Source organism: Drosophila subobscura, chromosome A (assembly GCF_008121235.1).
Source record: "Drosophila subobscura isolate 14011-0131.10 chromosome A, UCBerk_Dsub_1.0, whole genome shotgun sequence".
NCBI lineage: Eukaryota > Metazoa > Arthropoda > Insecta > Diptera > Drosophilidae > Drosophila > Drosophila subobscura.
Window position 1 is genome coordinate 10297019 of NC_048530.1, and position 22435 is coordinate 10319453.

A 22435-nucleotide genomic window follows, 5' to 3' on the forward strand; every position below is an offset into this window, starting at 1 on the left:
TGTATGGTTGAGCTGAAGGCAACTGCATATTTTTCTATGATATCTCTTTTTTTTGTTGTACACGTTTTCGAAAATAACACTACTCGACAAAATCGAACATGTTTTTCCTCACGGAACCAAACCGACTTTTTCTGATAGATATCGGGCATTACAATTTTTAATGAATTATGGTTTTTTTCCATATCATAACTTTTTTTGAAGAATTTTTAAAGTCTGTTACTTTTTTAAAGGTTTTTTTCATAGGTTTGTTTTTTCACATAACTCAAGTATCTTGTGTCTGGTTGTGAAGAACTTTGTTTATCTGAAAAGCTGATTTTTGCGCCTGGGAAATATCAAGCTTTAACAAGCAAAAATGTTTATTTTTGTGACGTTTTTTTAACAAAATGTCGACGTTAAAAGCTCGGGAAATGTCTAAAAAAAAATTATATGTTGTGTCCTCTACTTATACCCGGTACTCGAAGAGTAAATAGGGTATATTGTATTTGTGGGTAATAACGGATGTATGTAACGCACAGAAGGAAACGTTTTCGTCGATATAGCCATTTCTGTCTGTCCGTCCGTCCGTCTTGTTGAGCGTCCTGATCTCAGAGACTATAAAAGCTAGAGCCACCAAATTTTGCATCCAGACTTCTGTATGCTCACACTGCACCATGGGGCATTGGACCACGTTTCCTGGCCGAAACTCATTTGTCAAAATTAAAAAAAGTAATATTTTTTAACAGATATGAAGTTCATGAAGTTTAAAGTGCATAAATTGCTAAATTTACCAATTTAAGTGAATTTTTTACAATATTCTCGGTTCAGACAGGTATTAAAAAGGTGTTTGTGAGTTTGAAATTAAAAAACTGCCCTCATAATATGTTTAATGGCTAGTTTTTTAACAAGTCCATATCTGTGATGAAAATTTGTCTTTGAATAGACTTACAAAGTGTTCGGTTCCCGCCGGAAGCAATAAACTGCATAAATATTGTAGAATATTCAATTCTTAATTCAATTTATGTTATTTTTTCTTGAGCTTTCTGCGTCTTCGCAGATTTTTAAGCTTTCGTAATATAACCTAAAGTTTGGAAATTCGGAATTGTTTGCAATGTTAAACTCAGTGAAGAAGAAAATTGCAGAAGAAGATGCCGATTTGTTTTACATTTAAGTGGTAAAACCTGTCACGAGCTTTGAGAACGATACGGGTTATTTTTAGACAGTTATTTTCAACAGTTTGTCGATTAAAGTGAACAGTTTCACGGAAAACTTGAAAGAAATCGAACAAAACTGTGCAGATTGGCTAAATTCGTGCTCAATAGTACTATTATAATTACGTTGAGACATTTCCAGTATCTCTGCACTGAAGTGCAGTGCTATTGTTAAAGTCAACATTTAGTACAAATCAATCACCTTTTCAGATAAACAAAGTTCTTTACAACCAGATCTAAGACACTTTACTTATGTGAGAAAACAAACCCCTACCTCTGAAAAAGCTTTAAAAATACCAGATTTTAAAAATTTATAAAAAAAAGTTCTGCTATGGAAAAAAAATTGTCATCAGACTATTTCTAAGCCCCAAATCTTTCATAGAAAGTAGGCTTGGTTCCTTGAGGAAAAATCGTGTCAGGTAGAATAATTTAGAAAGTTTAAGGAAGGTTTTACATTTTAAATGGATCACTCGTGTCTTCAGACACTTCTTCAATTCCACTCTAGCGCACTTGTCTCATCTCTCTATCGTCTCTCTCTCTCTCTCTCTCTCTGCTTCTCTCTCTCATACACACCTTTCTATTTGTATGTTTTATTTCATGAGAAAGTACAGAAAGTTAAAATAGAATCAAACTCTATACACTCTAAAGTGTGTGTGCCTTGAGCGCTGCCCAGATTCTGACACAGAAATCGAAAACCAAGATCAGAAACTGAAAATCAACGGGAACATATGTATGTATGTATGTACATACATATGTATGTATGTTTAATTAATCCCTATATATAGTAAAGATAAGCCCACACCATTGAAAGCAGCCACAAATCGATCGCGTGGGAGCCTCCTCAATCTAAGTAATTTACCATATTTAACCTACATACATATGTACATATATACATATGTACATACATACATACATAGATGCATATGTATTTATGTATGTGCGTAAATATATTCTTTATTTTACTTTAAATTACCTTATGCTTTTATAAGTGTTTTAAATTCTTATTCATCTTAAAATGAAACAACAAAAACATAACAGAAAAACAAACAAAAACTAAAAAGAAACCAAAATTATATTTGTACATACATATGTACATAAAATACAACATTTAATTTGAGATAAACGAATATTATTTATGTATAATTTCTGAACATTTTAATTTTCAGTTCTTGACGCGCATGGTTCGTTTTTTTATTGTTTGCTATATAAGATACCTTTGTTTCTCAACGATATCCTGGCCGGTTGCCGCAGTTCATAGCCCTAAGCAGCACTGGCCTCGATGTACCTCGTAAGCTGAAAACATGAACATACAAATAGATGTGCAAATTATAATGTTTCTCTAATGGTACCGTGGCTTCGGCCAACGGAAGTGAGAGACGAATTGAATGTTCAGATATTTTTTGCCGGCACTACAGGCTCGGTTGAATATGAGTGTAAAACTAAAGTGCAAAAGTATGAATTAAAAATTGTTACGCCGCGGACGGCCCCATCGCTTGAGCAGCGCTGCCCGCCAGCGCTCCCCGATTCCGCCGCGATTACTCCACAGAAGGCTACTCCTACTCCACTGGTAAGGATGGGATTCACCTTGCCCATTGTGGTTCGCTCAATCTCCTTGATGTAGTTGCGATTGTCCTCGCTGAGCTGGTGTAGGAATGGTAGACTCAGGACCTCGTGGTCCTCCGTGATGTTCATGGCAGGCACCGAGGCGATTCCGGTAACCCTTGCAGTATGGTACCGTTATGCTCAACCGGGAATAGCGTGACTTTCTTACAAGCTAAAATTACTCTAGGGTACCCAAAAATAAAATGGATAATATTATTTGATTGTAAGACCTTAATACTGGCTACTTCTAATAGATTTCAAATTGTGACTCCTGTGAATTGTTTAGTGAGGATGGTTTCTATGTCAGCATGGTCACGTAGAGAAGGGCTTACCAAGTTGGCTTTGGCCAAGGTGATTGGGAGCATTAAATTACCTAATTCTGTGATAAGAATTCCATGTCTGGCCAATAGTATTTCGTACAAGTGGGCAGTGTTGATGTGTTCCCTTTTTTCTATGCTGAGAATCTTATTCACGTATCTGTAAGAGTGTTTATTTGGCCCTGGATCTTCGTGTTTATGGTCATCTGTCTATTATTCGATTGGACTAGCTGCGCTTCCGTAATCCTAATATTCTCCAAGTCTGAGGCGTCCGGTGTACCGGCCACTACCTTGAGGGCCGTCCCTAGGAAGTCTAGACTTCTGGCTATCCTACGGTGGATCCCAATGTTCGTTAGCATGTCTTTGACAAGGTTTTAGTCAACTTCTAAAAGTAGCCTCATGTGTGATCTTGGGAAAAGGTCTGTCATTTTGGCGGTCTCGTCAGCAATGCGTCCGTATTCTGTCAGGTTTGTGGTGTGCCTAATGTAATTTAGTTCCTCCCACACTAGTACGGTCCCATCTGTGATGGGAATATAGTGGGAGTGCGAGTAGTCAGTGATGCGGGCCGCAACTGCGGTGTGCGTTGGCTGGAACCATTTGCTGGGCACTAGACGTGCCCGGACTCTTAACATAATGAGGGCTCTTGAAAGAATTTTGGTCCTGGACCCTATACTGTCTGGCACTTCCCTGTTGCGGACCTTGAGGTCTGCGCTCATCCAGGCTATGCGAGGGCCAGAGCGGTTGGCAGATCCTTTGGTCTTGCGGAAAAAACCGGCGTTTTGAGGGCCCTTCTCAAGCCTGAAAAAAATATCTCTAAGGCATCCTCCCTGGCTTTGTTATTTAAGACGCTCGCCGCGACTGTCGTGTGAACCAAAATGTTTTTATTCATTATTTTTTATTTATTAACTTGTACGCGTACTTAGCTAGCCTATAAAACGATTGCTCGACTTCAAGGAGTCGAAGCTTGGTTCGACTCCCGCGGCGACTTAGTGGCCCATAGGAAATAGGATACGAATGTGAGTCAAAGTCCAGGTCTCCGGTCAAACCTACAGAAGCTATGCTTCAGCCCTGCCCAGCAGAGCCTTTTCCGTTAAATGTGTATAACGTAGTTATAGAAATTAATATACATATGTACATAGAAGGAAACATAGAAGCCGTAACTGGATATGGTAAGACTTTTCATAGGACGACGGATGAGAAGAGGGAAATGCCAAAGCACTAACAGAAGCACAACGAGAAAGGACGTGTGAGACACTTCTTACGCGTCACAACTTGTATACCCGGTACTCAGTAGACATCTGTACCTTAGCGGTTTTTTCAAATTTTCAAATCTGTCATCTATGTACATCATCACTTCTCAGGCCAACACGCTCTTTTGGCTCGCCCCCCCCCTAACTTAGAGCCGCACACCACACGAAGCAGAGTGTGAATGTGAAAAAGTGCAAAAAAAAAAAAAGCTGTTGGTTTTGCCACTAAAAATTAATTTCTTCATTCTGGCTATAATTATGATCCAATCTGACGATGATTCCAATTCGGTGATCTGATAGATATGGTCCTCCGCTACCGAGTGGCGTTTTACTTTTCTTTTATCTTCAAAATTGTGAATACAGCAGATTTTCGCGATTTGCGGGGGCGGAAGGGGCGGGTCGAATTTTTTAAATACACTTAAATACAGTGAGAGCATACAGCCACCTGGAGTCTCTGAGAACCAGGCGCTCAACGAGACGGACGGACAGACGGACTGACAGACAGACATGGCTTAATCGGTTCTGATCAAGAATATATGTACATATGTATGTATATACTTTGTGGGGTCGGAAACGCTTCCTTCTGTGTGTTACATTTTTTCCCCACAAATACATTTACTCTTCGAGTACCGGGTATAAAAAAACAATGATTATGTCGGCTGTTGTTGAGATATTAAGAAAGGAAAATAAGACAAGAAACTTTACTTCCAATTGCAATCCAATCACCAACAATTTTATCTGAAGACGATGAAGAATCGTCTTGACTTGTTAACTATACATACATACATATGTACATATGTTTGTACATACATATGTACATAAATAATATAAATTGTAACCAATATATGGGGGTTGGTCCCATGCAGAGTCGCGAGTGTTCAGAATTCCTGAGAGCCTTCCATGCGATTTTGGGGCTGCATGGAAAATGGGAATCCAATTCCCATTTGAGGGCAAATCGAAAACGCAAATCAATGCACAGACAGAAAGTTTTTGTCAATATATATTGCTTAATACAAATGTTATAAAATACCATACTCATAAATTCATACATATGTACATATGTATGTACATATACATATACATATAACATGGAATATGAATATAATTACATGTACATATGTATGGCGGAATAATGAACTGAATTTCCTCTGAAACTTTATTGTATTTATGTAATTATTTATACCATGTATTTATCTACATGGTACATATGTATGTATGTACATATGGATGAATGTCAATATGTACATGTATACAGAAATTAGTTTCGCGAGTTTCTCCATGGCATACGAATATTAACCTACCCAAAAGCATTCGATGTGCTAATATGTTATAAAGCAAACACACACGAGTATATACATAAATACATATAATCGTAAATATATTGAAATGTATGTACATATGTGTACATATATGTATGTACATATGTACGTAGCTAGCAAATATTTTGTATGGTTGGAAGAGGAAGAAGACGCCAAATAAATGGTAAACAAGACCTCAAAAACGTGAAAAACCACAAGTTTATGTAGCTTTAAATCGTAAGAAGATCAAAGTTAAACACCAAATAGGAGCAGTTATATGGAAACGAAATATGCAAAATTAGCTAAGTTCAACACAATGAATTAAACAATTATAATTATGAAAATACATAAATTGTCAGTACGCGTTGAAGAAAGTAAATAGTACCTACCTATTGTATAAGAGGCCTACCAGAGTAGGCCGTAAAATATTAGAATAGTTTAAATCATTAGAAGATCCAATTTTAACTCCAGTTACGAACGACAAAAAAAAAAATAAAATAGTTAGGATGAACATAGACAGTAATGAGGCAGAAATCAACACCAAAGTAAATATAAATACATATGTACATATGTATGTATGCATGTACATATGTACATATGTAAATACAACATACATATGTTGTGCATACATTTATGTATTCATAAAAGTTCGTTGAAATGTTGAGGAAAAAACATACAGAATATACTAAAAAGACATTTAGCCTGTTTATTTTGTCCGAAAACAATGCACAAAATCTGTAATAAATAAAATGAAAACCTTACCATGCTTTGCTCTTGAAAGCAAAATACCGATAATAATCACATTGAGATATATTCCACATTTAAATGTGTTTACATACGTACATATGTATGTACACATGTATGTATGTATGTACTTAAAAAGATATACTTTATATTACTGAATAAACCATATTACAAATAACCTATAATAAACCACGCTTTTTATTTACTAGTCTAACAGTTGCTATGTGTATGAACATACATACATACACATGTACATACTTATGTATGTACATAAGTACATACATTGCAAGGAATTGCAATATTAATTTGCCACCTTCTTTCAATCGACGTACTCCTCGGATACTTATGACTGCTCCACCCCTTTTCTATACCATCTACCTCATGTTAATAACAGTCTTCGAAGGGTTGTCATCAATTGACATCTGTTTCTCTGGTGGTCCAGATAAAGTTCCGAGCTGTACATTAAAATATTGCGCTCAAGCCCTATCTTATCCTTTGACCTTCTTATTTAATTTATCCCTGGAGCGTTCTCGCCCCCCCATGTTCTGGAATGTATCCTACCTTATTCCTCTTCACAAGAAAGGGTCCAGATCTAATGTCGAAAACTATCGTGGTATTTCTAAACTATCTGCCATTCCGAAGTTGCTCGAGCACCTTGTTACTCGTCAATTGCAACACGCATGTTCTAGCATCATATCCCCGTCGCAAGATGGATCAACATCTATTAACCTTTTAGAATTCTCGTCTCTAATCAAATGAGGATGTCAAAGTGGCTTGCAGACTGACGTCATTTTTACAGACATTACTTACAGAATGTATTGGAACACTTATCCACTCCCTACTGATCCTACCAAGAAAGGACTGAAGACTACTGGTGGGAACCCTCACAGGCGACGCATGCAGCCAAACTAGGCATCACCAGCCGAGACAGCTGCAGGAAATGCGTTGAGACTGGATTCACGGAAACCCTGGAACAAGTCATCTTTAACTGTCCGGCCTTCGCACAAGCAAGTGGTAGATACCTAAGCGCCTTGGCGCATACCGGACGGACTGACGAACGGACAGACAGACATACACTCCGCGTTTGATTCTGATCAAGAATATATGTATACATATATGTACTTTGTGGGGTCGGAAACGTTTCCTTCTGTGCGTTACATATACATACATACATACATATGTGTACATCCACTTTTCCCCACAAATACAATATACCCCATTTATTCTTCGAGAACCGGGTATGAAAAGTTTTGTGTTTCATGTCTTCCTTAAGGTGCGAAAATTAATTGAAAATTAATAAATCTTTTTTGCTCATGGTTCGTTTTCAAAATAAATATTACACATTGTCGGAGAAGTTCGAGTTTTCGCACTAAAATCATTTAAATGTTTGGACAGACCTCATCGATCCACAAAAGCTGAAAACCTAAAAACAGAATTAGATATGGAAAATTTAGAAGAAAAATATGTTTCGGAATAAGATTAAATAAATGTCAAAACCATTTGTAATATAATTTGATGGTCTATAGTGGTCATAAAATCACAGCCATGCTCATTCCTCTTTAACGCTTCTGAACCATTCAAATTAATGAATTCAGTGAATGCACTCCGGATGAACAATTTCGCTTTGTCGAACTCTTTTCGATTAAAAATTTAATTTAACAAAGTTACTCCAATCGAAATGAAAACAGCTTAAAGAAAATTGGTCAATTGGTTCATGTGTGCTGAGATAAATACATATGCCGCTATGCCTAATGTACATCGCTTCTGCAAGATTCCATTCCGCTGCGGCTAAAAAGCTAATCTTCGGGTCTTGTCACGCTTAAAGGGATACAAATATTTTGTGTGCTTCCGATAGTACGCTTCTTCCCAGAAGTTATAACGCTTCGTTTTGAAAATATTTGAAAGTAAGTTATGTATTTTTCTTTTGAATTCGATGGTTTGAATTTAGCTTATTATATTGCTGACTAGTCGACTGGCCGCGCATATACCGCACTGCCACTGCAACATCGAAACAACTGACTAACGGCCTCGAAACGGAATTGTTGTTTTGTTTTGTGGCATTACCTATTTGTAACTTTGGGCTTAAACACTAAACTGTAACTGTAACTGCAATATCTTGCCCACTATGTAAAAGACTGCATATATGTTTGTATGTATATCTAGATCGTAATTAAACGCTGGTGCGAACTGCCGGATCATCGGGGGGTTAACATAACCTCGCAGAACATTAACATTACATGTACAATGGCTAAACGGTGACCAGGGACCTAAGCCTTAATTAAATAAATGTATTTTTAATTTGGTTTTTAAGTGTAGTATAGCATTTTAACTTAAACCAGTAAGGGGAAGGAGAAAGTAGCATCTAGTCGGATTGATCCTGCAATTATTTGCAGGGTTTTAAACAAGTGTGTGCAGGGAGAGAGGTAGCCTATGGAGTGGAAAAGCATGTACCACGCCTAGAACCGCTGCGGAAGGATTTCGCTCTTGATACCACGAAGCGCGTGCTTTTTCTTACGATGCGTGGACAAGTTGCATGACTGCTTAAAGGAGGCACTGCATAGCTCGCAATTGAAGCGGCGCTCCTTGCTGTGCACCACCCGGTGCAGCTCCATGCGTGACTTGTATTTGAACTTCAGGCCGCATGTCTCATAGTCGCAAATGTACCAGCGCTCGCCGTCGTCCGAGGAGACCGCGCTCCCGGCGCTGGCCGTGGTGCTGTTCGAGTCCTTGGGCAGCTCTTGGGTAGAAAGCAGGGCCGCTGCCATCGCAGTTGAAGGTCCTACTGACATGCTGAGCGTGGAGAGGCTACTACCAGTCAGTACACCTGCCTGTTGCTGCTGCATGACCGAATGGCTGCCCGTCACATTTGGCGGGGTGGTGCTGACTGTGGTAGATGTGCTAACACTGGCACCGACGAAGCCCGTCGCAGGCACGGGCGGTGGTACCACCGTTGGCCCCAACTGTGGCAAGTGGTAGATGGTGGCATTGGCAGTTGCCGCCGCTGCGGCTGCTTGCATCTCCGGCGGCAGGGTAAGGCATGGAGGTTCAATCTTTATGTCTATGCCGCTGCTGCTACGAGTACTGCTTTCATTCGCAGCGACAGCGGCTGCAGCGGCGGCCGCTACAGCATTCGCATGCAGCTCGGCCAGCTCCTTGGCCACATCCCGCTGTTGCTGTTGTTGTAGTTGCTGTTGCTGTTGCTGTTGGTGTTGGTGTGCTTCGTGAATGTCAATTTCCCGCTGGTCGTCCTCAGAGTACTTGGTAGAGCAGTGGTAGAGGGCCAAGGGAACGGTCACAGAAGTCACACTACCTGCGCCCTGGGACGTCGTCGCGCCAGAAGTTGCTGCTGCCGCCTCCACATCCGTCAAGCAGTAGCTGGATGTTCGACTGTGTTCCTGGAGCGGGCCGAGATGTATTAAATTAGTAATAGACGCCTTGGGGTGTTCAACCATCAGCCTACCTTGGCAACGCCGTGGAGAAAATTATGTTCGTCCTGTATGTGCTTCCAGAACTGATCTTGCGTCTGTAGTTCCTCCTGGCATGTGTGGCAGACAATCCAGAAGCTATCCCCAGAGAGACAGAACTCACCCAGTTTTGTGTAGATCTTGTTATTCTTGCTGAGAATGCGCGGAAAACCCATTGCGTTGTTGTTTGTTTATTGTGCTCCAGGTAGAGCTGTAGCCCTGCTCATCACAGTCACAGGTTTCCAATAGGGATGGACGATACTTGCGTATCTGTCACTTATCGCAGATATTTTTAAATCACATCAAATGCATAGATTGGTATCGATTTCTTATATATATATCAAAGATCTCCTGATATATGTAGTTCTGGTGAACGCACACGATAAATTTTGATGTGGCTGCTACAGATTTTGAGAAAAGGGGCGTAGGTTAGGTATGCTCCATTGACTTTATATGTGATGGATCGCTTTTGCTTATATCGAAAGCTGACATATCGAAAAGAATTCGCACAAACCCGCGACGAAAAATAAATAAATAAAGACATGTTAATACAACAAAAATTCAAATAGCTCAATACTCCGGATATTTAAAGAAATTTTCCAATTTTGTTCAAGGGCTTTTTATTATGTCAAGCCTAGTACTCAGATCGAAAAACACGTTTGCTAGCAAACTGTGCAATATATTTTGCTTGCAGCAGAGTGTGCCCAGAGGTGAAAACCGCATTCCGTACGGTTACACTTCTCAGGCAGCTGTGTTGTTTTGATTACTCAGTAAACAGTACTGCCTGGCGTACAGCCGCTAGAAAGTAGCTTGTGCGCGACAACATTTCTTATCGGTTCCAAACGAATATCATCCCTGATTTTTCTAGCGGCCCTTTTTTTCGATTCTATTGAATTTATTTGCATTTTAAATTTGTGTAACTTATTTGAACGCCAGCTACTTCATGTTGCCAAGACAAAGACCCGGCTGTTAACCAAATGTGTTGAAATGTTGCCCTTTTGGGACCAAGTACTGCCTCACAGGGTTTTGACTCGAAACTATCTAATTTTGAATAGGAAGGGTGCTTGAAAGCGCCGTTTTTCAACTTTGCCACGGGCGCAAATATTCCTTGGCACGGCCTTGCTGCTCCACCAATCATTGTAAATCTATTTTTACACCCGGTACTCGAAGAGTAAATAGGGTATATTGTATTTGTGCGGATAACGGTTGTATGTAACGCACAGAAGGAAACGTTTCCGACCCCATAAAGTATATATATTCTTGATCAGCATCAATAGCCGAGTCGATTGAGCCATGTCTGTCTGTCCGTCTGTCCGTCCGTCCGTCTGTCCGTCTTGTTTGTCGGCTAGTTCTCAGAGACTATAAAAACTAGAGCCACCAAATTGTGATGAGCCTTGCCCCCTTCCGCCCCCGCAAAAGGGCGAAAACCTCCCAAATCTACAATTTTGAAGATAGCAGAAAACTATTCCGTAGGGAATGACCATATCTATCAGATCACCAACTTGGGATACGATTGGATCATTATTATAGCCACAATGAAGAAATTAATTTGCAGTGGCCAAACCCACCCCGTCCCGCAGCTTATAGCAGCACACTCTGCTTCGCGCAGTTTATGGCCTCTGCCCCTGACACATCTCTGCCGCTGCCTTTTCCGCGACTCTGCAGTGTGTGTCTATAGGGGAGGGTGGCGAGCTAAAGGAGCGTGTTGGCGTGAGTAGTGTTGTTGATGTAGATGACAGATGAAGAAAAAATGTAAAATTTGACAAATAACCGCTAAGTTGCAGATGTAGTACTGAGTGCCGGGTATAAAAGTTGTGACGCGTAAGAAGCGTCTCACACGTCCCTTCTCGTTAATGTTGATTTTTATTAAAGTTTCTTTAGAGAATATTTTCTTACACGAAAGCGTTTGATACGGTCAATATAGGCCCATTGCACGGTACGGTAGGTAGTGCCCTGCAGCAGGAGCTATTCCATTCGACCGAATTGTTGCTCTAGACAATTTCTAGTATCTGGTATTTTTGTTTGAAATCTTTTCGAAATGTGTGAAAATTTATCGTAATATACCGAACAATTGTCGAAATATACCCATATATACCAATATAACGTATATATACGGTATCAAAATATACCGAAAAGTATAAAATATAACGTAAACGGTCACCCTGCACTAGGGGCCCGAAAACGAAACGATTTGGCAGCCGGTGAGACCACCTTATACAAATTCATGATGAAATGCATCATTATAACGGCCAGTTGGAATGCAATGGTAAGTCCTGTGTGGAAGCTTCAAGAGTTACACTGAAAAATATATGTATGTATCGGACAAGAAACAAATTGTTAGCCGTGGAAGCAGCAATGGATAAAACAGACTATTTCTGCAATCTTATATTTGTTTTTTCGGGGCGTGGATATGGATTTTGAAACTAAAGGCTCGATGAGGCTTAATATGTACAGTTCTCACTGTTAATGTTAATGAGTAGCTTGACTGACTGTTTTTTTACAACTGTTTAACACCAGTTTCGAATCACTGTACCCAAAATAACCAAAATAATTCATTTTTCTGAAATTTACTCCATACACATTCAAATCTACATACATATGTATGTACATATGTACTTTAATTGATAGCTGGCTGTACGCTTTGTTGTCAAGAACCTTAAGGGCCAGGCTTGAGGTACATTTCTTTATACAATGGTACAATTCATTGTGAATGAATAAGCAGAAACTGAAGTCACAAAAGTTGAGAGATCTATGTATGTATGTATGTATGTACATATGTAGCTGTTCCGCGCCCACCAAGTCGGACCGGCTGGAAGTGGTTGCGAAAAAGAATCGATCTTTTATCCCTCCCTGGTAGACTATATACATATGTATGTGCATATGTAGAACCGATTCCCTCCCGATGAAGTTTGGTATGTGGGCAGAAATTTCCAGAAGAAAAAAGAGCAACAAATGCAAGTATATACATATGTATGTATGTAGGTTCCTGTGACACGATGTTATGTGCATACTCCATACATTCCCAAGGAACGAATCTAGATGCATACCAAAGATGTGTTCTGCAATACATCTTTCGGAAACTACACTGTAAGGGAAACCCGAGCGTTTCACGAAGTTGAAATTAAACCAACCACCACCTCGTCGTCGGCAGCGTTCCGCGTGTCATTTCCCTTCGAGTTCAGTGCTTGTGCTTGGTTAATCAGCACACTCCATTGTCGTTTCACTCACACTGACAGCGCAGAGCCATTTCACTCCCACTTATTGAGAGCATTGTTACGTTTCCCTTATTTTGCCGACGAGACCTCCTTCTATAATTTCTTCATGGTTACTTCATGGGTGTACTCATGCTTAGTAGAAAAGGGAGAGATACAGATGTACTGTTTGGAAGCAACTAAGTCCGACTGTGCACAGACACATTCACGCACACCGACAATCACTTTATTATGGGGCATGGGACCGGGGAAACGATAGAGGCAACGGAGCAGGGTATTGCAGAGACCCAAGATGAAGCCGCTGGCCGACAAAGAACGGCTTAAACAAGATTCCGAGTCTGGAACTGGTGTTGGTGTGGCCGTAAGTATGTGTGTGCCCGTGCGTGTTTATGTGCCATGTTTAAGCCAGCCAAGAGCGAGTTTGTTGGCCCGATGGCGGCTTTGGAATTTTCACAACGTCAGAATACCGAGAAAGACGCTGCGCATTCGCTGTCCCAATCACGGCTACAGTCGGAGAGATTTAGGGATTAAATTTACCTTACATTCGCTGTCCCAGTCACAGCTAAGGTCGAAGACATTTTGGGACTACACTCACCGTTGCTGTTTCGAATCGCGGGGGCTCGCGGTGGCTCGAGGTGGCCCGCTGATACAGATTAAAAAGTGAAACCTGCGCTGAGCCCGAGCTAGGAAAGGGCTGTCCGACTCTGAGCGCAGGAGAATGCGTCAGATATGCGGCACCGTTTACACCTGGAACTGTGCTGGGGAGCTGTATGCCATCGAGTGTGCCATCTGCGAGGAGCGGCCCCTTTGCACACTAAGCGAGTTCACCTCTCATATGGAGATCTGGCACTCTGGCTGGGGGGGCGAGGCGGCAGGATCTTGCACGGATGACGAGGCAACTGCATATGCAGATTCAGGTGTAACTGCAGCCGCCGTAGATGAGCTGATGCAGGAGGTGCTGGCAGAGCAGCGTACCAGCGAGGCAGACAATGAGTTAAAGCAGCAGCTGGTCCAGAAGTTGAATGCCACGGATCAGCCAGGGGTAGAGGCAGCAGTAGAACCAGCCGTTGTCAGGGAGCAAGTGAAATTTGCCCTTGAGGTGAGTTAAAATTGCAGAATGCGACCAGAATACAATCTGATTAAAGTGTTACTTTTCCCATGACAACAGAATCCCGCTCCCGCTCCCGCACCCGTGCCGGAAGGCCAGCGGCTGACCACTCAGCATGTGAACCAGCTTATCGAGCTGTACCGCGCGGAGCCTCGTCTCTGGAACCAATCGCACTCGCAGTTCCACGATACGGACCTGTGTCGCAAGTCCTGGCGTCGTATAACGGACGCCTGGAGCGTGCACTGTGGGCGCCGCTTCACTGTCACCGACGTGCGCATACGTGTCTCCACGCTATGCCAGCGCTTCATCAAGCAGCGCGAGCGCCTTGAAGCCGACGGTGAGCTCGACGACGCTGTCAAGTTTGTCCATTACGACCAGCTGGGCTTCCTCTGCGAGCAACAGGCACTGCTCAAGCGGCAGCAGCACTTCGTTCGTGAGAACCGCAAGCTGATCGAGCTCTATGAGCATTACCCGATCTTTTGGCACAATGCCCACAAGCGGCTGCGATGTGCGGACACCGTGAGAGGGCGCCATGAGGCGCTCCGCGATCTGCAGCTGGCCCTGCGCCTGTCTGGTATAAATCTGTCCTCGTTGGTTATTAAGCGGCGGTTGCAGTCTCTGCGGAAACGATATCGCCTGGAGAAGATCCGCTACCTACACTGCGTGGTAGAGGGCAAGCAAGCGGAGTTTGTCGCCGGCTTCGAGCACTACGAGGAGATGGAGTTCCTTCATAAACACATCGATCCATATGTGTGCGCTGTCTGCGGCAAGATCTTTGAGAATTTGGCGAGTCACCAGGCGCACGTGCAAAGCAACTGCCATATACAGATGGGAATGGACTTTGGCCCAGAGAAAGAAGCTGCAGAGGGGGAGAACGAGAAGGTGGAGCAGTCGGAGCCTGTCCAGGGAAAGGAACAAGAAGTCGACTTCCATATTCTACAAGATCTTCAGCACGAGGAGTACCCACATCAGGTCGAACAGAACTTTCCGCAGGCAGAGAATCTCCTCCCAGTAGAGGACCTTCACCCGACGAGAAACTTGCAGCAGCTGCCAGTCACGCCACAAGTGCAGGAGAATAAAGATATCCAAAAGCTGGAAAACATTCCTCAGATGATTGAACTTGTGGGGAATCTCCGGGAGGCGCCGGCGGATGAGCCTACATCTATCGAGGAGGAGACAGTAGGTTCTACGCCTGACCGTGAGCAGGAAAGGATCATTATATCCAGTCTGTCCAAGACCTGCTCTGCCTCCGAACTGGAAGCTTTGCCATCCGTGGGGCCATCCGTGTTGGAGCAAAAAGAGAGCTCGGCCGTCCGCCTGAGCCGGCAGCAGACACTTAAGCTGATCAAACTGTACCAAGCGAACGTGTGCCTGTGGGATCCCAACCACCTGGACTACCACACGCGCAAGCACCGCCGCCTTGCTTGGCAGAGAGTCACAGACGAGTTAAACAGGAGCGAGTGCACAGGCCCGGGCCAGAGATACAGCTGGCAGATGCTGCACAGAAAGATCACGGACTACACGAAGTATTACCGCCGGGAGCGTCAGAGGGATCAGGAAAATAAGCTCGGGGAGGAGACCGCCAGGTGGAACTTCTACGAAGAATTCCGTTTCCTGGATGACGTGCTTCCCATCAGCTCTGAAATACAGAAGACCCTAAGCCAGCGGGATAGCACCCTCAAGATCATTGCCGTATACCAAAGCTATGCCCAGCTCTGGTGCACCGATCACCCCGACTACACGAAGCGGCGGCAGCGCCAGCGGCAGCTGGAGTCACTCTGCACGCGACTGCAGGAGGAGAGCAACCTGCAGATTACGGTGGAGAGACTCAAGGGCCGGCTTATCGAGTTCCGCTGTCAGTATCGGCAGTGCAAGGAAGCGCGGATTGCGGCCCTTAAGAAAGCCGAAACCTGGAATCCCGAGTACGAGTACTACGAGCAGCTCCGTTTCCTCGAGCTTCACGTGTCGCCCTTCGTTTGCCCCCGCTGCACGGCCTCATTCAAGCGACGCACAGACTTCTTGCAGCACGAGCGAAACGTTCACCTGGATCAGGAAAAGGCCCTGAACGGAGAATACGGATTCGTGAGGCGACGCAGATGTCGTACAGACAAAGACAGCCCCAATGACCTAGCCAACGTCTGCCACATTTGCGGCCTAAAGTTCTCGCTGCGCAACAGTCTGCTGGCTCACCTGCGACGGCATCTCGGCCAGCGTACTCACATTTGCCCGGAGTGTCCCAAGAAGTTCTTCAACTCTACGGCCCTTCGCGTTCACCAGCGCAGCCACAGCAAGGAGCTGCCTTATGTGTGCGAGCACTGCGCCCGGGGCTTCGTCAACGCCAGCAAGCTTAACCAGCACGTGAAGCGCCACCGCAACCAGCGCGACTTCCCCTGCAACCGCTGCGACAAGGCGTTCTACACTGCCCACGAACGTGATCGGCATATTCGCGCCCACCTCAACATACGCGACAAGGTCTGCCCCCACTGCTCGCGCGCCTTTGTCGTGGGCAGCGCTTACTATTCCCACCTTAACCTCCACCGCAGCGAGAAGCGATATTCCTGCGCCAACTGCGGTCGCCGTTTCGCGCAGTACGCCGGCCTGTACAAGCACCGCCGACGCTGTGTTCCTACTAATGTGCAGGCAGAGCATTAATCAGGGAACAGGGATCAGTCCTACGCCTTCGACGTGGTCGTTCATTCCTCCTCGGGATGTACCCAAAAGAACGCCGATCGCTGATCATTAAAATCCAGTTGGCTTATTAGATATTTTCTGCACCTAGCTTAATTCGAATATAAATTAGTTTCTACTCGCTTATTGTTGATTATGCAAATTCATTTTGGATGTAGTTCATTTTTTGCGTGTTCAAAAGAACAAAGGTCTATTATGTATGCATATGTACACACATATATCCGCAGTGGGAGGTTATGCTAATTGGAACTGGACTCTAGCGCTAGTTACAAGAGCCAGTCGTTAGATTATCTTAACGGCGGCCAGCCGATGGCTTTTCTGTTCTGAGAACTTGAACGTACAATCGTTCCATACATACATAGTTATAGTCTCCGAGGAATTTTGTGAAATCCAAGATCTCGAAGGTGCTATTTAGTCGCTATCTCTCTCTCTCATTAATACATACTCGTGCTTTCTTCTTGGCTTTGAATTAGCAATTTGCGTCTTTTACGTATAAAATATATTTTACAGGTGACATACAAGTAGGGACAAGAACCGAGGCTGTCTTTTAATGAATGTGTTCGTTACACTAAATATTTAAATATTTAAATTCGAGCAGACGAATTATTCGTAATAAGCGGTGTATCCCCTGTGCATTGTTTTACAATCATAAGCATAGTAAACCCATTTCCAGTCGATATATAGAAGATTGAGATAAAGACTAGGTTCGGTTAATTGTTGTTCTGACCTAATTCATACAACATTTCTCACACAGCCGGCTGCCCCTTTAGTCGGATGTTCTTCACACATATTTAGACACTATAAGGGACTCTAGAATATTTACAGAAGAGTCCTTAGGCTTCACGGTGTGACGGGAACTTCGTTCACTTTGTAAACTGCAACGGTGGCTTAGCCGGCATTAAATGTGAGGCAAGCATTGTCAAAGGAACAATACATACGAATAAAACGAATTTAAGTATTTGCCTCGCTTTTCGTTTGTATTTGTTGTAAATGCAGCAGTTAAAAAAAATGTCGAAACAATACAGGAGCAGCTGAAGCAGCAGCATCACGGACTTCAGTTCCTAATTTGATTTGGCGAAACGCTTCAGTTGGCGTAGGCGGTAAATGTCGTGTGCGGGAGGGGCAGAAGGGTGTAAGTCATCGTCGCTATCATCGCCGCCTGGCAGAAGGCGACGGCGACGCGGTGGTATCGCCGTTACGCTATGCTGCACCCCTGTGTATGTGCTGGTGTCCACAATCCAGTGAACCGATTTGGCCAGATCGAAGATCTTGAGCGAAAGTTCATTGTCGCCATTGGGTAGGGGAGCCGCTGTTGAGATGTAAATGGTAACCAATTATAGGGAAAAATGGTCAGGGTAAGGAAAAGTAACACTTACAGTCGGGCAGATTGAGGCGCATAAATATATCGAAGAGCAGCTCGACACTAACGAAGGGGCCACGGAAGGAATTGGGTGGTGGCAGGCCTGCGCAGAGTGAGGCCAAGGCTGGCGGTTGGGGAAACACACCGCCTGCCAGCGGATGAGAGCCGGGATGGGCGCACGGACGCGGCTTGTATGGTATCATCTGTCTGAAGTCGGGGCGCGGCAGCGGAGCAGTCGCCTCGCTGTCCGCCTCGGCGTCACCCTTATTCTGGTTCTGAACCCCACCAACCTTATTAAGAATGATCCCTCCAATCTGCAATTGAAGAAAAGAGTTGAGTGAAAATATATGGAGTGACGAGGTTGTGGACTCGAATGTAACTCACCTCAGCATATCCTATAGACTTTAGCTCGGTGGGGGTGCAGGGAAACAGGTCGAGGAACTTATATCGGTCCACCAGCTGGGCGGTTTCCTTGCCCTCGTATTCCTTAAGCTGCCCAAGAAAGGGTGTCTTAGTTCAAGGTCAGTTGGACAAATGATTGCGGAAACTTACATTCTCAAAGACGGCGCTGCGGCGACGCTCCACCTTGACGATGCTAGACAGATCTCCGATGTTTGCCTCGAACTCGAGGAAACGGTTCCAAACCTCCACGCTCTTGTGGGGCGACAGACCGCCCGAGCTCAGCACGCGCTCGAAGAGGACACGCGTGTTATTGTCCTCGTTGAGATGCGAGAGGTAGTCGATGTAGCACATGACGTAGTCGGGACTGCCACCGAAACGTTTCAGGCCCAGCTCGAATATACGAAAAGCAATCTCTTTGTCCTTGGAGCAGTAGTACTCCATTAGCGCAGCGGCAACGAAAATGTGATAGCGGCAGCGCACATCCTCACGCGCTTTTTTAAAGATGCCTCTAGCAGACTTAATGCCCTCAGCACGACGGGCGAACTGCATATACTGCACATATACCTGTAACGGGCAAAATAAAGATCATCTTGCTTGGACTTGCTTAGAATCGTAGGGCTCCTACCAGTGTGGGGTCGATGTCTGGGTGCATGATCAGCTTGTTGTACATGGAGTGTACCTTCTCGTACTTGAGACGTCCCTCCTCGAAATCGGCGTAGGCGAAGTACAGCAGAGCGTTCCGGTTCAGGACGCCGTTGATCGATCGCTCAAGGATGTTAGCGCATTCGTCAGCGAATATCTTTGCTGCCTGTACATCCTGCAAGGAAATAGAGAATGAATTAATATCTGTTTTTATTTGGTCATTGTTATTGAGTAGGCAATTAAAACGCGTGCGACCAGGGCCAAGGGCAACGCGGCAAGCAAGTGCATTGCACCAGTAGCAGCACCAGCAACAGCACCACTGCGTGCCACATTACCCAAGGGGCGACACTTCCGAGCAACTGCAACAATAGTCGTGATTTGCTTTTGGATTTGGATTTGGCAAGTCATGTGCCGAACCCACTCTATTCTATTTGCTTGAATACAGATCAGGATGAAAACACTACTACGCACGCCTTTCTCGCTGAGGACGCGTGCGCTGGTGTCCAGGAACTGTGATGCCTGGTGCCACACGGCCGGATGGTGGGTAAGCACCAGAAGACACTGCTCGGTGGCGAACATGACTCGACGGGTGACCAGGGCGGTGTCCTCGGTACGCAGTGGATTCGATTTCTCATATGTGATGAAGCGCTTCCACAGCTCCACCTGTTTGACCTCCTCTTTGGTGAGTGTGGGGGGCACTGCGGGCAAATTGCGGTTGAGCCCCTTTGTTTGATACTCCAGTTCCTTGGCTACGCGGCGTGCATTCATGTAATCCCTGGTGGGCGGAAAAGAGAGTAAGAAATGTGAAATGACTTGGAGAACAAATAACTCAAGGGGGAGTTACTTGGAACGCTCCAGGCTCATCTTCTCGGATATGATGGGATTAATGTTCTGCTCGAAAGATATATAGTCCTTCCACAGATGCTCAATGCCCACGATGGGCGTAACAACCGCCTTCTGGTAGACACGGCGCACAGCGGTGATTTTTTGGTTCTCTGCATAATTACCCACAGCCTCAACTCCTCGCAGGAAATAAATGTAGTCCTGCCATATGCTGAACGAGTGCAAATCCATGCCAATCTTCTCCAGCGCAAAGTCATAGGCTTGTGCCATCTTTTCCCTATTTTACATAATTGGTGTCATTGCATTGTTGATGTTGAGGCATCATCGGCTCTTCCGACTTACTTGTGTGTGCTGAGACCAGACTTGGTATCTTTAACATATGTCAAATACAACTTCCAAAGATCAATATTGAGGATTTTCACTAAACAGCGCTGGAATAGCTTCTCCACGCGCTCGTAGTAGCGGCTCCGCATCTCCATCTCAATGTAGAGCTTCCAGTAGCGAGCCGTGGTGGGAAAGACGCTCACAAGGGACTCGTAAAGGCTGCGCACCTCGTGGATGGGCCGGGAATGAGCCTCACGCAACATCACCGACCAAGACTCAATGTTGTACGGACGCAGTTCGACGACCTGCTGGGCCCGCACCAAGCGTTCCATTCCCCACTCCTATTGGTTTGGAGAATCCATTAATCGAGCTCAACGATTTCAATTCTAAGTCATACATACTATGTCAATTTTGATGAGGTCCCGTGCAGACGTCATTGTGTTTTGACTTATTGTTGCTGCGCGACTGGATGCCGGCGGGTGGCCTAGGGCCTTTGATTGTGCCGTTTTACCTATTTTGCGTCTTTCAGGCAGCTGTTGCAAGCCTACTGACTGCAACAGACTACACGTACACGTACAAAAAAATTCAATATCCAAACTACTCCAAACTGCAAACTGCAAGCCAGTGTAGGGTTGTCAAACGTATATCGAAATATCAATATATCGATATATTTTCAAAATAAAAATATTTTTATATCGTATTATTTTGCTGCCAAAATACCATTATAGTGATATTTTTTAATATCTCCGCAAAAGAATATTTTTCAGAGTTTTCTGGAAAAACCGGAAAGTGCACTCTATACACCAGTATAAGCTTTTGTGTGGTTTGAGCGAGTTAGAAATATGTTCTGAAGGATTTTCATATTGTAAGCAAGCCGTGCGTGCTTTGAATTAGGATTAAATCGTATTTAATCGCTACAGCGAAATTGGATGGTCGCACGACTATGAGTCTGCATTGATCAGGTACTTTATGTTGAATATTAGAAAAAAAAAAGTTAATGAAAATTTTGAGCTCAAAAAAGAGTTGTTTGCCGAACGAACACCATAAATTGAAAATACTGGATTTAGGAGAAGTATTTTGTAAGAGGCTGACAAGGCTAGAGTTTGAGGGCCAAGGCGATCAACAGTATAGCCGCCTGGCGGGCTGTTCGGGAGCTTGAGAATCGCTCTGAAGAGTTTTTTCCAATATTTTGTTGTTTGGGAGAGAATTCGGAGAGAGTGCCTTTTGATTTTGAATTTTGATTGGTTGAAAGTTGAAAACGCGTAAAAAGTCGGAAAAAGTATTAAAAGTATTTATTTTCGTCGGAGGTCATGGACCTTATCGCTTGGCTGTCCACGAATCGCATCGTATGGTCCTACCATGTACTGAGCGACCTCTGCTACTTTCTTAATGGCGAAAACTTCCGCCTGATATATGCTGCATCGGTCCGGTACCTTATATGACCGCCGTATTTCAGCGCTTGTACAGTATATGCCTGTGGAAATCGGGGAAAATGGTTTAAGATTACGGAATATATGCGGTATGTTTTGAAAACGAGAAGTTTTGTATATTTTTGAGGGTCGTGCGGTATATTTGATCGATAACTGCGCGGTCACACTGGTGCCAATCAAACACAAAACGAAACCAGACGAAACCAATCGAAACGAAAACGAAACCAATCGAAACGAAACTCATTTAGACCATTCAATAACAAAAAGGGAATAGAGCGCTCGGAGTTATTTATTAAAATTATTATTCGTCTTGAACTGTACGTGGGTAAGGAAGTTAGGATTGGCCATAGCGGGACAAATAAGTGACAAATTTGTACAAAAACAACGAGCCCCGCTCGCTTTTACACACGAACATACTTAGCTGACAACAAGAGTTGGACCGACCAGCTGTTGTGGGTACGACGTCGGCTAAGCGATAACGGTACATTCACATTCTTGGTAAGCAATCAATACGGTTTATTGTGAATTTTTTTGTTCGATTTGTTGCTCTTCAACGCATTTTCACTA

General features: G+C 43.9%; 4 protein-coding genes across 4 annotated transcripts; 2 read left to right on the forward strand and 2 right to left on the reverse strand.

Moving 5' to 3' along the window:
* Positions 1-8635: 8635 nt before the first annotated feature.
* On the reverse strand, positions 8636-10148 carry LOC117897603 (AT-rich binding protein). Its single transcript, XM_034806564.1, has 2 exons — positions 9856-10148; positions 8636-9790 (listed from the first exon to the last, which is right to left on the reverse strand). The coding sequence occupies exons 1-2, from the start codon at positions 10033-10035 to the stop codon at positions 8852-8854; spliced, it is 1119 nt and encodes a 372-aa protein (XP_034662455.1). The 5' UTR covers positions 10036-10148; the 3' UTR covers positions 8636-8851.
* Positions 10149-13335: 3187 nt separating this feature from the next.
* LOC117897647 lies at positions 13336-13754 on the forward strand. Its single transcript, XM_034806626.1, has 2 exons — positions 13336-13663; positions 13695-13754. The coding sequence occupies exons 1-2, from the start codon at positions 13364-13366 to the stop codon at positions 13716-13718; spliced, it is 324 nt and encodes a 107-aa protein (XP_034662517.1). The 5' UTR covers positions 13336-13363; the 3' UTR covers positions 13719-13754.
* Positions 13705-16962, forward strand: LOC117897551 (zinc finger protein 33A-like). Its single transcript, XM_034806483.1, has 2 exons — positions 13705-14170; positions 14240-16962. Exons 1-2 carry the CDS (start codon positions 13790-13792, stop codon positions 16829-16831), a joined length of 2973 nt encoding a protein of 990 aa, XP_034662374.1. The 5' UTR covers positions 13705-13789; the 3' UTR covers positions 16832-16962.
* Positions 16963-17817: 855 nt separating this feature from the next.
* Positions 17818-21069, reverse strand: LOC117897559 (protein suppressor of forked). The gene is made up of 9 exons (XM_034806496.1): positions 20840-21069; positions 20457-20779; positions 20116-20391; positions 19743-20046; positions 19255-19446; positions 18780-19193; positions 18612-18719; positions 18244-18541; positions 17818-18176 (listed from the first exon to the last, which is right to left on the reverse strand). The coding sequence occupies exons 1-9, from the start codon at positions 20873-20875 to the stop codon at positions 17929-17931; spliced, it is 2199 nt and encodes a 732-aa protein (XP_034662387.1). The 5' UTR covers positions 20876-21069; the 3' UTR covers positions 17818-17928.
* Positions 21070-22435: the final 1366 nt, after the last annotated feature.